The sequence below is a fragment of the Molossus molossus genome, unplaced genomic scaffold (genome assembly GCF_014108415.1).
Source record: "Molossus molossus isolate mMolMol1 unplaced genomic scaffold, mMolMol1.p scaffold_m16_p_7, whole genome shotgun sequence".
Classification (NCBI taxonomy): domain Eukaryota; kingdom Metazoa; phylum Chordata; class Mammalia; order Chiroptera; family Molossidae; genus Molossus; species Molossus molossus.
The window spans coordinates 78,401,735-78,415,540 of NW_023425401.1; the positions used below are offsets into that span (position 1 = coordinate 78,401,735).

The 13,806-nt window shown below is 37.8% G+C and overlaps 1 protein-coding gene across 1 annotated transcript in view; it reads left to right on the top strand.

Annotated features, from left to right (window-relative positions):
* MET (MET proto-oncogene, receptor tyrosine kinase) overlaps window positions 1–13,806 on the top strand; it is a 220,287-nt gene that overhangs the window by 81,711 nt on the left and 124,770 nt on the right. The window contains exon 3 of the mRNA XM_036246654.1: window positions 4,504–4,695. Coding sequence (XP_036102547.1) covers window positions 4,504–4,695 — 192 coding nt within the window. The remainder of the gene's footprint in view (window positions 1–4,503; window positions 4,696–13,806) is intronic.

Below are 13,806 nucleotides of genomic sequence, written 5' to 3' on the forward strand. Positions count from 1 at the left end.
GTACCAGGGAACTGCTTTCCACTAACCTTTCTTAGTTTTATCCCAAAGTTCCAGACCTCCTGGCTTTGAGAGAAGTATAAGTAGCAAGGAGACCGTTGGCAGCAGATCTGTAATTGCTTCTCCAGCTGGACCCAATCCCACCACAAATGCCACAGCTAAGAGCTAACTATGTAAAAAGTGGTAAGAAGAAGTCATCCCAGCTTCCCTGTACAAAGAAGCAGCAAACACATTCACTCATTATCTTTAAGGGGCACAGTGAATCAGACTCAGATTTAGTCATATTTGCACAGTGCTTTATCTTTGCAATGTTGAGAGCTGAAACCAAGGCTCTCTAGTTGTTCAAGTTCTATTCAAGCTCAAAGACAGCATGTGGCTCTAAGCCAGTTCCTGCCACCTTGACCCCAGTCACTGAGTTTATCAGGATTCTCAGCAGGAAGAGTGAAGGAGTAGTTCCCTCTCCTGCAGTGAACCCTGGAATGTTACTTTTTTCTGGAAGTTAATACCCCTATCCTTCTCTTGCAGCTCTCAGTTATGGAGAAAATGAAAACAAAAACAGTTAGGTTCTCCTGGCTTATGAATTGGAATGTCACCTGAACCTGACATGATGTTAGTTTTTTGGTTCCGAATTGCACAATTTTTCACAATCAAGGAGTTCTGTAAATCCTATTCCAACATTATGCAATGTTTCTATACTTAGGAATTTGTTTGGGGGAAATAGAGACAGACATAACTTAATCTTACCAGTTCTTGAGGAGGTATCGTTTAGAGACCTTACTATTTCCTGAAGGAGAAGCCTTGAAGTGCACAATCTAAATGTTACCTCGACTCTGATTCAGTATGCCTTACACATGAGGAAACAAGAGGCTAAAGTTCTGGTCATATTATTCTTCCTTCATTTAAAAAAGATTAACAAGTTCCTGCGGGTTTACGGAAACTCTGAGATCTAGCTCAACTCTGTTCTCCTGCGCTCCCTGTTCAGCAAGGCAGACCACAAAGCAAGCTGAGGAGGCAGATGGGCTATATTTGTGGTTACTTTGATGATGTATTAATTTTTCAGCAAGATGTTATTAAATATATACTGTGTACTGGGCACAAAACACAGTGGGGATAAAAGATGAATAAGACAATTCTTGGAGTGTTGTTGATAGAAAGTTGCTACTAATTTACAATCAAAGCCTGTATTCCACACACAGCAAACTCTTTTATATCCCAGTGAATTCATCCTATCACTACCAGCACTGAACTTTGAGGCTTTAAAGTGTCCACAATGCCACTTAGATATAGAAAAAAAGGAGTAAGATCAAGCAAGAGAAGAAACAAAATAACCACAGAAGCTGAGCCTGAAGAGCAGTCACCTCTGTAATGGTACTTGAAATGACCTTTGGTTTAAAACTGATCTTTGCTCCTTTAAGCGGGTTCTTAAAATCTAGCTATCTCTGCAAAATGGATGACTGATCACCAATGAAAACTTAATTACCAATTAATTGGTTACTATTGAATTGCTGGTACATCTCAGTTATCTGCTACTCCTCAGAGTAATCTATAGTACTTTAGTGAAGAACAGCTTCTAATTAAATAGTGAAATAGCATTAATTAATGTATCAAAATAAATGCCTAGAACTAAAACATTTAATTAATTATGAGTCAGTAGGTTTAGAATCTCAGAGACTCTGCTAATTTATAACCATTTAAAATGAAGACATAGTTGTTGCTTATATAAAACAGCATTGTAGGTGATTTTTTAAACAGTAAAAGTCAGCAGATGTAAGAATTTCACATTCTATGTGACAGAAGTTTGACAAGGTTATTTTATATAAGGAAACTAAATATTTTATTTCAATTTGTTCTTAAATACTAAGTTGGTTTGAAATATACTATGACAATTTTCTGATTATTATAAATGTAGTAGACAATAATAGAGAATTTCTAATCTTCAGATCATTTTCCAGGACTTCTAACTATATACAAAGATATGTAAGAATGAACTTTTGTTTCCCTTTTTCTTCCTTTTTTCTTCCTAGTTGGCCTTTATTTTCCTTAATACATCCTCCTGCTCCCTGTTATCTGTCCCAAATTTACCAATTCAAAACTGTCTTGTCAGGATAGTCAGGAGCCAGACACTCTATTTGTCCCTTATAAAGTCTGAACTCCTCTGTTCCTTAAAAAAATAGCTTTAATAATATTGGTACATATATCCACATTCATTCTCCATCTACCCATAATTGATTCAATTACATGTTCATTCAATTAATATTTATTGAAGATTTACTGTGTGTGGTATTACTTCTACTATAAATAATTACAGAAGTGAACAAACAAGGTCCCTGATTCAGAGAGCCACCTGGAGAAGTAGCACATCCATCATATGAACAAAATAGAAGAATTTGACCTAGACATTGGAGCCAGGGAAGGCCTCCTGAATAAATGATGACAAGCTGAGATCTGAAGGAGGCTTAGCGGCTAACACAGTGAATGGAGATGAAAGGAGCACTTCAGGCAGAGGAAACAGCATGTGCAACGACCCTATAATGGGAGGACACATGGCATATTTGGAAAACTGTAAGAAGGCCGCTCACAGAAGCACAGTGAGCAGAGGAGAGCACATTGCAGGAGAAGTTGAGTAGGATTCAGATGATGCAGAGCCTAACAGGTCATGTTAAAAATTTTGTCCTTTATCCTAAGAGCAATGGGGAGACATATTAAGTGTTTCAAACAGTGTTATATGATAAGACTTATGTTTTAAGAAGAAAATCTGGCTGCAGTGTAGAGATTGGATCTAGAAGGAGATTGGATAAGACTGGGTGTGGCAGGTCCAGTTAGGAGGCCATTGCAGTAGTCCGGGAAAGGAAGGAGACGGCTTGGATTAAGGTGGATGTGGTGGAGATAGAGAAAACTGGATAGATCCAGGAGATATTTATGAAGTACAATTGATGGGAATTGGTAATGAACTATAGATAGGGAAGAATTGGGGATGACAGATTTCTGACTTGTGCACCTGGAGGAATGGTGGAGCCATTCTTTGGGGTGCATTGTATCATAAGATCAGGCATGGAGAAGACTATGTTTTCTATTCTAGCCATGTTTAGTTTAGGACTTTGAGATATCTGAATGCAGATTTTTGTAGTCAGTATGATATGCACAATCAGCTCAGAGTAGAGGAGTAGCCTGGAGGTATACAGGTGTCAACTAAATAATAATAGCTATCACAGGAGAGACTAAGATTGCCTGGGGGGAGTATGAAGAGTGGAGAAGCAGCCCTTGGATGGAGCCTAGAGAAATTGTAACACTGATAGCCAGGTCTGAATGGACCTGCAAAGGAAACATAAATGTTGCAGCCTGAAGAGTAGGAGGAAAACTAGGAGACTGAAGTGTCAAGGAGAAGGAAGCTTACTTGTCATATATTACTGAACAATATTTTGTTAAATCCTTCCCTTTGAAGTTGAATCTAAAGGATAAATACCTGATTGAATGACTTTTAGTAAGCTGGTTACTAAGGCTTTTGATGTGCAATATTTACATTTTTGAGCCTTTCACCATAATAATGACAATTATGTAATTGGTGTTCTCTGCATGCTGGGTTCTATCATAAGAGATTTTTATAAACTAGCTCATTTACTTTTTACAAAAGTTCTCTAAAGTAGATACATTTTTATAATTCTCTCAATTTTGTAGTTGGGGGAACTGAAACAGAGGTAACATGAATTTCACAAACACAGAGAGATTATAGGGGTTATATAGAGTAAATAAGCATTAGGGACCAGGTTTTGGTGCAGGCACTTGGGTCCAGGGTCTGTGCTCTATGGCCTCCCCATGAATTACCTATCAACCACCACTTTGCACCACCTCACTACACAGAGATGCACAAAGGCACACATTTTAAAATATAAAGTCCAGCCCTGGCCAGGTGACTCAGTTGGTTGGGGCATTGTCTTGTACAACAAAAAGGTTGTCGGTTCAATCCCTAGTAGGAGCGCATACAGGAGGCAACCAGTCAGTGTTTCTCTCTCACACCAATGTTTTTCTCTTTCTCCCTTCCCCTCTCCTACCCCCACCTTCCTCTTTCTAAAATCAGTAAACATATTCTCGAGTGAGCATTAAAAGGAAATAAATTTTAAAAACTATAATAGAATGTCCATATGATTCTGACATTTATTACTATTCCAGTTTAAATTCATCTCATTGGACTTACCTGATAGAAGTATTGCCTTTATGTCGAGGGCTGAAACATTTACAGTTTTATTTTTCTTTAAATAATACCAGCTAAGTTTCATCTTTATGTATGCACATAATGAACCATGATACAGAGTGTGATAGTAAAGTTTGCCCCTACATATATAACAGTGCCTCACTAGAATTATTTCTGCTTATCAGGGCCTATTTGCATAGTTCTCATTGCCATCCCCCACTCCCGCCCCCGCCTGCTCTGAAAATATATACTGAAAAGTTTATTAACAGCTTGCTTGCATCTGGACTCACATTAATTCTGACCGTATTCTATTCCAGACACTTTTGAGAAATTCATCAGGCTGTGAAGTGCACAGTGATGAATATCGAACGGAGTTTACCACAGCTTTGCAGCGCGTTGACTTATTCATGGGACAATTCAACCAAGTCCTCTTAACGTCTATATCCACCTTTATTAAAGGAAACCTCACCATTGCTAATCTTGGGACGTCAGAGGGTCGCTTTATGCAGGTAAACACTTTCTGAGAGTCGCTGTGTCTGTTTTATCTGGTATTGTACAATTAATTTTTTTTTGTTTTTGCAGTAAGGTATTTGCAAATACTGTAAAATGAATATCATAGTGGGTGTTAGAAACATAGACCGAAAGTAGAACAATAAAGGCTGGTTCACTTTTTATAAAGTGCATGGCCTATTTTTGTTAAATTCTTGAAACTTCTGGTTTAAATGTGGTTGCTTTTCATGTCTTTGCCTGGAATGGTTTGTGGGTTTTTTTTTTCCTTTTCATAAATGATTTCTATCACATGATTGGAAAAGAAAATGAAACAACTAAAGCACTCCCAGGTGATGTTTTCTTCTTTCAAAGAAAGGTACTGCTCAAAGGAGAGCTATTGTGTGTACCATGCGTCTCCATGAGAAGAAACATTCACATTACTGAGAAATACTGGCAGCAATTAGGAAGGGACATTATTATTAAAATCCCGTTGTAACTTAAATTCTCCTGATTTCTGCTGATGGGGTCAGACACAAAGAAGTATAAATACTGGGGAAAAAAAATCTGGGTATTTATTAAGAAATGCTCTTAATGGATAGCAACAGTATTTTCCTACAATGAAAGTTCACATTTCAGAAGTTGTGTTTCTTAGATACAAGAATAATAGTGCTTTGCAGAAATTAAAATGCCCTTGTGTGTGCTGTTTTACTGCCTTGATAGTTAGTGCATAGTGTTGATCTCATATTGAACTCATATTTCAACATGAATTCCTTATTAGATTCTTTTTTTTTTTTTTTAGTAAGTATAATGGTTTTAGTAACTATAATGGTTTTATTTTAGAACATATATAAACACACATTCACCAACAAGTAAATAATGGTTATTTTTCATTGGTATGGTAGAATTTAGGTGTAGATTGTTATTTTCTTTTCTTTTTATTTATTTATTTTGTTGTTCTTGAAAGTATTATAGATATTCCCACTTTGTCCCCCATTGGCCCCCTCCTTCCTGCTTCCACAACCCTCTTGCTTTCCCCAACCTAATGTCTGTGTCTATTGGTTGTGCATATATGCATATAAGTTCTTTGGTTTATCTCTTCCCACCTCCCACCCCCAATCCCTCTGAGGTTTGTTAGTCTATTCCCTACTTTCTCAACTCTGGATCTCTTTTGGTCGACAGCTTATTTTGTTCATGTTGTTCCATAAATAAGTGAGATGATGTGGTACTTGTCTTTCTCTGACTGGCTTATTTTACTCAGCATAATACTCACCAGGTTCCTCCATGTCATTTCAAAGGGTAAGGGATCTTTCTTACAGCTGCATAGTATTCCATTGTGTAAATGTACTACAGCTTTTTTATCCACTCATCTACTGATGGACACTTGGGCTGTTTCCAGATCTTAGCTATTGTAAATAGTGCTATGAACATAGGGATGCATATATTCTTTCTGATTGATGTTTCAGGCTTCTTGGGCTATACTCCTAGAAGTGGAATCTCTGGGTCAAATGGGTTCATTTTTAATTTTTTGAGGAACCACCAAATTGTTTTCCATAGTGGCTGCACCAGTCTGCATTCCCACCAGCAGTGTACTAGAGTATATTTTTCTCCACATCCTCGCCAACACTTGCTGTTTGAGGATTTGTTGATGGCAGCCATTCTGGCCGGTGTGAGGTGATATCTTTTAGTCATTTTAATTTGCGTCTCTCTGATGAATAGAGATGGTGAGCATTTGCTCATATGTCTCCTGGCTATTTGTATGTCCTCTTTGGAGAAGTGTCTGTTCGGGTCCTCTGCCCATTTTTTAATTGGATTGTCTTCCTTTTGTTGAATTGTATGAGTACTTTATAAATTTTGGATATTAAGTCCTTATATGATGTATCATTGGCAATTGTGTTCTCCCAGAGAATGGGTTCCCTTTTCACTTTGATACTGGTTTCTTTTGCCATACAGAAGATTTTTAGTTTGATGTAGTCCCATTTATTAATTTTTTTCTTTGTTTCTCTTGCCCTAGGTGTATCAGTGAAAATTCTGCTACGTATGATGTCTGAGATTTTTTGCCTACATTTTCTTCTAGGATTCCTATGGTTTCACAACTTACCTTTAAGTCTTTTATTCATTTTGTGTTTATTCTTGTGTATGATGTAAGTTGATGGTCTAGTTTCATTTTTTTACATGCTGTCCAATTTTCCCAATGCCATTTATTGAAGAGACTGTCTTTTCTCCATTATATGCTCTTGCCTCCTTTGTCAAATATTAATTAAACATACTGTATTGGGTCAATTTCTGGGTTCTCTGTTCTGTTCCACTGGTCTATATGCCTGTTCTTGTGCCAGTACCAGGCTGTTTTGATTATGATGGCTTTATAGTATAACTTGATATCTGGTATTGTGATCCCTCTTACTTTGTTCTTTTTCAAGATTGCTGTAGCTATTCAGAGAGTTTTTGGTTCCATATTAGATCTATATCTGTGAAATATGCCACTGGTACTTGAATAAGGATTGCATTGAATCTATAGATGGCTCAGGTAGAATGGATATTTTAATGGTGTTAATTCTTCCAATTCATGAACAAGGTATATGCTTCCACTTTTTTTTATCTTTCTCTATTTCTTTTTCAATGTCCTATACTTTTCTGAGAACAGGTGTTTTACCTCCTTGGTTAAGTTTATTCCTAGGTATCTTATTCTTGTTGTTGTTGCAATGATAAATGAGATTTTTTTATTTTTTATTTTTTTTAGTTTCCCTTTCTGAGTGTTCATTATTGGTGTATAAGAACGTCATCGATTTCTAGATGTTAATATTATATCCTGCTGCTTTGCCAAATTCATTTATTAAATCTAATAGATTTTTGATGGAGTCTTTAGGGTCTTCTGTGTACAATATCATGTCATCTGTGAATAATGACAGTTTTACTTCCTCCTTTCCAATTTGGTTCCCTTTTATTTTTGTTTACTTGCTGTGTCTAACACATCCAATACTATGTTAAATAAGAGTGGCGAAAGTAGGCATCCCTGTCTTGTTCCTGTTCTTAAGAGAAATGCTTTTAGTTTTTGTCCATTGAGTATGATGCTGGCTGTAAGTTTTTTATATATGGCCTTTATTATGTCAAGATATGAGCCCTCTATTCCCACTTTGCTGAATTTTTATCAGAAATGGGTGCTGGATTTTGTCAAATGCTTTTTCAGCATCTTTTGATAAAATCACATAATTTTTATCTTTCATTTTGTTTATGTGGTATATCACATTTATTGTTTTGTGAATATTGTACCAAGCTTGCATCCCTGGGATGAGTCCCACTTGGCCATGGTGAATAATTATTTTAATATATCTCTGGGTCTGTTTTGCTAAAATTTTGTTGAGGATGTTGGCATATATGTTCATCAGGGATATTGGCCTGTAGTTTTCATTCTTTATAGTATCATTTTCTGGTTTTGGAATTAGGATTATGCTAGCCTCATAAAAAGAGCTTGGAAGTTTTTCTTCCTCTTTAATTTTTTGAAATAGTTTGATGATAAAGGGTGTTAGTTCTTCTTTGAATGTTTGCTGTAAAGCTGGCTGGACCCAGGCATTTATTTGCTGGGAATTTGTTGTTTACAGCTTCAATTTCCTTAGTTGTTATTGGTCTGTTCAAGTTTTCTGTCTTTTCCCTGTTCACTTTTGGAGACTGTGTCATTCCAGGAATTTGTTCATTGTGCCTAGGTTGTCCAATTTGTTGGCATATAATTATTCATATTATTTTTTTTGTTATCCTCATCCGAGGACATTTTTTTCATTTTTTGTTCAGATAGAGTGGGAGGGAGAGAGAAAGAGAGAAACATTGACGCGAAAGGGACACATCAAGTGGCTGCCACCTGTACGACCCTACCAGGGCCAGGGACAAACTGCAACCGAGGTACATGCCCTTAGCAGGAACCAAACTCGGGTCTCTCCTGACCACAGGCCAATGCTCTAACCACTGAGCAAAACTGGCCAGGGCTCATAGTATTTTTTTACAATGCTTTATATTCTGTGGTGTTAGTTGTTACTTTTCCTCATTCATTTCCAATTTTATTTATTTGAGTCCTCTCTATTTCTTGGTGAGTCTGGCTAAAAGTTCATCAATCTTGTTTATCTTTTCAAAAAAACAGCTCTTTGTTTCATTAATCTTTTGATTTTTTTTTTTTTTTTTTTGTTAGTCTCTATATCACTGACTTCCACTCTGACTTTTACTATTTCTTTCTTTCTACTTGCTCTGGGTTTTCTTTTTGTTTACTTTCTTTAAGATGTAGGGTTAGATAGTCTATTAGAAATTTTTCTTATTTATTGAGGTAGGCCTGTAATGCTATGAACTTCCCTTTCAGGACTGCTTTTGCTACATCCCATAGATTTTGTGTTGTACGTTCATTTTCATTGGATTTCCAGGAAGTCTTTTATTTCTTCCTTGATCTTGGTAACCCATTCATTGTTTAATAACATGCTATTTAGCCTCCATGTGTTTGAATGTTTTGGGGTGTTCTTATTATAATTAATTTTTAGCTTCATGCCATTGTGATCTGAGAAGATGCTTGATATGATTTTAGTCTTCGTGAACTTGTAGAGGCTTAGTTTGTGTCCTAACATGGTCTGTCTTTGAGAATGTCCTGTGTGCACTTGAGAGGAATGTGTTTTCTTCAGTTTTGGGGTGTAATTCGCCTGTAAATATATATAAAATCTATCTCATCTAGAGTGTCATTTACGGTCTTTGTTTCCTTGTTAATTTTTTGTCTAGAGGATCTATCCAGTGATGTCAGTGGGGTGTTGAAGTACCCTGTTATGATTGTATTACTGTTGATTTCTCCTTTGAAGTCTTCCAGAAATTTTTAAATATATTTTGGTGTTTCTATATTGAATTTATATATGTTTACCAAAATTATGTCCTCCTATTGGATAGATCCTTTTAATATTATGTAGGGCCTTCTTTGTCTCTTGTTATGGCCTTAATTTTGAAATCTGTTTTATCAGACATAAGTAATGCTACCCCAGCTTTTTCTGATTTCCGTTTTCTTGGAAATTTTTTTTTCATCCCTTCACTTTCAACCTGTTTGAGTTTTTTGCTGTGAGGTGGGTCTCTTGAAAACCATATATATATGAGTAATTCTTTCTTATCCATTCAGCTACTCTGTGTCTTTTTTATTGGAGCATTTAACCCATTTACATTTAAGGTTATTATCAATATGTACTTATTTGTTGCCATCTTTTGTTTATTATGGCTGTGTTTCCCTCTCTGTTTCTTTTGTTTATTACCACAATTCTTTTAACATTTCTTGCAGTGCTGGTTTGGTGATAGTTATTCCCTTAGCTTTTTGTTTGTTTGTTTCAGAAGGTAGTTATTTCACCTTAAATTTGGAATGATAGCCTTGCTGGATAGAGTAGACTTGGATTTAGATCCTTGTTTTTTAGTACCTTGAATATTTCATGCCTTTCCCTTCTGGCCTATAGTGTTTCTGTTGAGAAATCCACTGATAGCCTTATGGGGACTCCTTTGTAGGTAACATGTTGCTTTTCTCTTACTGCCTTTAAGATTTCTCTTTGGTCTGGCTGGTATGGCTCAGCGGTTGAGCCTCGACCCATGCACCAAGAGGTCGCTGGTTCAATTCCCAGCCAGGGTACATGCACAGGGTCTGGGCTTGATCTCCATTAGGGGGCATGCAGTAGGCGGTCAATCGATGTTCTTTTTCATTGATGTTTCCTTCTCTCTCTCCCTCTCCCTTCTTCTCTCTCTAAAATCAATAAAAGGAAAAAACTTTTTAAAAAGATTCTCTCTTTGTCTTTAAATATTGGCATTTCAATTACAATGTGTCTTGATGTGATTCTCTTTGGGCTCTGCTTACTTGGCGCTCTCTGTGCTTCCTGAACTTGTATGCCTTTTTCTTCACCAAGGTAGGAAACATTTTCTCCCACTATTTTTCAAATAGATTTTCTAACCCTTGCTCATGTTCTTTTTCTTCTGGTACTCCTATGATGCAGATGTTGTTACATTTTATATTGTCCCACAGCTCTATTAAACTGTCCTCCTGTTTTTTAATTGTTTTTTCTTATTGATTCTCTGATTGAGTGACTTTTTTTTACTCTGTCTTCTAATTCGCTGATCCAGTCCTCGGCTTCCTCTAATCTGCTGGTTATTTCGTCAAATGTGTTCTTTATTTCTGCTATGTCATTCTTTATTTGGTTGTTTTTCATTTCCAGTTGGTTGATTTTTATTGTTTCTATATCTTTACTCATGCTGCTGAGCTCTTTACTCATGCTGTTGAGCTTGCTTGTAATCATTTCTCTGAACTCTATATCTGATAACTTGCTTATCTCCATTTCATGTAGCCCTTCTTCTGTAGTATTTTTTTGTTCTTTCATTTGGGATTTGTTTTTTGTTTCACAATTATGGCTGTCTCAGAAGGTTTTGGAACCTGCCAAAATTTCCATGTGAATATCAGTGTTCCACAGATTGTGGTTCCCTCTGCCAGATTTGGATGAATATCTAAGGGACCAGGCTGAACACCAATATCTAGTCTTACTTTCCTGGGTAGAGTCTCAGAATAGGTAAAGATTCAATTATCCCAGAGCCTTTGCCTGAAGGCTGACTATTAGTCTCAGTTACTTAATGTGCCTCAGGTTGTAGCCCTCAGCTGAATGGAAAGTCCCCCAGATAGGCAGGGTAAGAGGATTTCCAGCAGATGGGGCAATTGCTTTCTCCTGGACTAAAGCTTCTTTGAGAAGAAAATAGTTTCTGCAGCATGGGTTAATAACTCAGCACTGGGGCCCAGGCAGCTGCCTTCTCAGCTCTGACCCCAGAGTCTGAAAACACAATGACCAGTGACCATGAGACAGGCCTAAGGATCAGTGTAACCAAACACTCTTCTTCACCTGCAGGCTGGCCAATAGTCTCTGGCAGTTAATGAACCTCAGTTTGCACTTCTCCTGGCTAGGAAGGGTTAAATTCCCAGGGGAGGGACAGTTGCTTCCCCAACTGGGCTATTACTATTTTGATGGGAACACTCTGCTTGAGGAGATTGGTTCCTGCAGTGTGGGTTAATGGCAGGGATCCAGGCCTCAGCCTTCACAGCTCAGTCCCTGAGCCACGACTCCAACACTGAGAGTCAGGTCCAAGTCTCAAAGCCAGTTGCTTCTCCCCTAGGCTAAAGCTGTTCTGTTGGGAAGGGGCTGCTTAACACAGTTGACTACTGAAGCATGGGGGAATGACTCAGCATAGGAACCCAGGCCTTAGCCTTCACAGCTCAGTCCCCAGAGCCAGGACCCACAACACTGAGAGCCAGGTCCAAGACTCAAAACCTTGAGAGGCTCTTCTCTGCCTACTGGCTGGCAGGTAGTCTGGCTGTTAATTAGCCCCAGGTTGGCTTCTCCAGGCCAGGTTGCGTTATATTCCTGAGGGAGGGGCTGATGCTGCACTGAAGAGAAGGGGCTTCTTGAGGAAGAGGGCTTCTTGAGGAAGAAGGCTTCTATCAGGTGGGGGAGTGACTCAGCATAGAGGCTCCTAATGGCCTCCTTCCCAGCTCTCTCCCCAGCACCACGAACCCCCATGAAACCCCAACTCTCCTCACACAGCTCCAGTCCAGTCCACTCTTCCTCTGCTGGAGCCCAAGGTGAATGGCTGTAGCTGTAATTAAGTACACTGGCCCTTTAGGGAAGTGCCAGCATTCCCAGCACCTCTCCCTGTCAGACAGAACCTCTGCTCTTATGATTTTCTCAGCCAGGTGTAATGTGGGTGCATTTCCCTGTTCCACCACTCTGTGCTGGGATCCAGCTTGGGGTTTAAACCCCAGACTTCTCAGAGGGAGCTTCTCATAGCTAAGACAGCCCTCAGCTGCTGCCTGTGGGAGCCTAGCCAGCCCTCTCATGCCTCTGCACCTCCTACCAGTCTCTATTTGAGGTCCTCTTTATGTCCCTAGTTATAAGGGTTCTCTCCAGCTGCTCTTCAGTTGGTTTTTTCAAATGACTTGTCTTTATTTTTGTTGTAATTTCTATTTGGTCCTGGGTGATGGTCTGTGTACCTTCCCTTCACTCCACTGCCATTTTCCCTCCTATATTTGATTCTTAAGGAATGCAAAATGTCAATGCTGTCTATGGAAATGTTGAATTTCTACTAATACTTGATATTTCTCTTAAAGAGAGTTGCTTATTTCATAATTGTCTGATATAATTAAAACCCTGCTTAGACAATGATATCTAGTAAATCAATTGAGGATTATGATGTTTTCCAATTTCTTGCCCCTCTCTGTATACATCTTCTATCTGTATTCTTTTACAAACCATATTTTTAAAAATTACTACTGTCTTTATAGCAGTCTGGATATTGGTCATTGCCCTATTTTATATCATGTTTTTCTTGTACCAGAAGGTATGATGGCATTTTCAAAGTCATAAAACATGTAAATAAAGCCTTCTTAGCTCAAAACGAATCATAAAGATACTATTATCTAAATTTTCCCACACTTAGTTTCCCCTCCTCCCATTGCTTCACATTTAACTACATTGTTTCTTCCCCTCCTGTCTCTCCCAGCCTACTATTTTTATTTACCCACCTCAGACCATTTAATTCCTAATGTCCTTAAATCCTCAAAATCTGAAGAAGGAATGCCAGACCTGTCTCACACAGACAAGCGTTCTAATGTATTTGAAATATGATTGTTATCTATTATCCTTATAAAACGTGTGGTATTAAGTTGTTGTTTTTTTTGTTTTTTAGTTTACACTGATGTTATTCTATAGAATTCCAATAAAATTTAAGGAGGATGAAAAAGCTAACACTTACTGAATTCCTAATGTGTTCACTATGTTGATTTGCTCCCCTCCTTCTTTATTTCTGCTTTTCTTTTTGTTCTAAAGTGTATATTACCTCGCCAATCCAGTTTCATATTAATATACTTCCCAAAGATACTTTAGGTCTGACACTTTTTTACATCAAAAGGTTCTTGGACTATTTCCATATTCTAAAGATCTAAAGAATCCCACTTTTCAATAGGTTGCTTTAATAACTGAGTAAATTCTGATGTGTGACAGATTCCACCACTGAAGTGCTATGTCATGCATCATCAGGCTCATTATAAGAAAAATGCTGTGGCAAATGTTTTATTCTTATCTCCCAGCATTTTCATAAAAGAA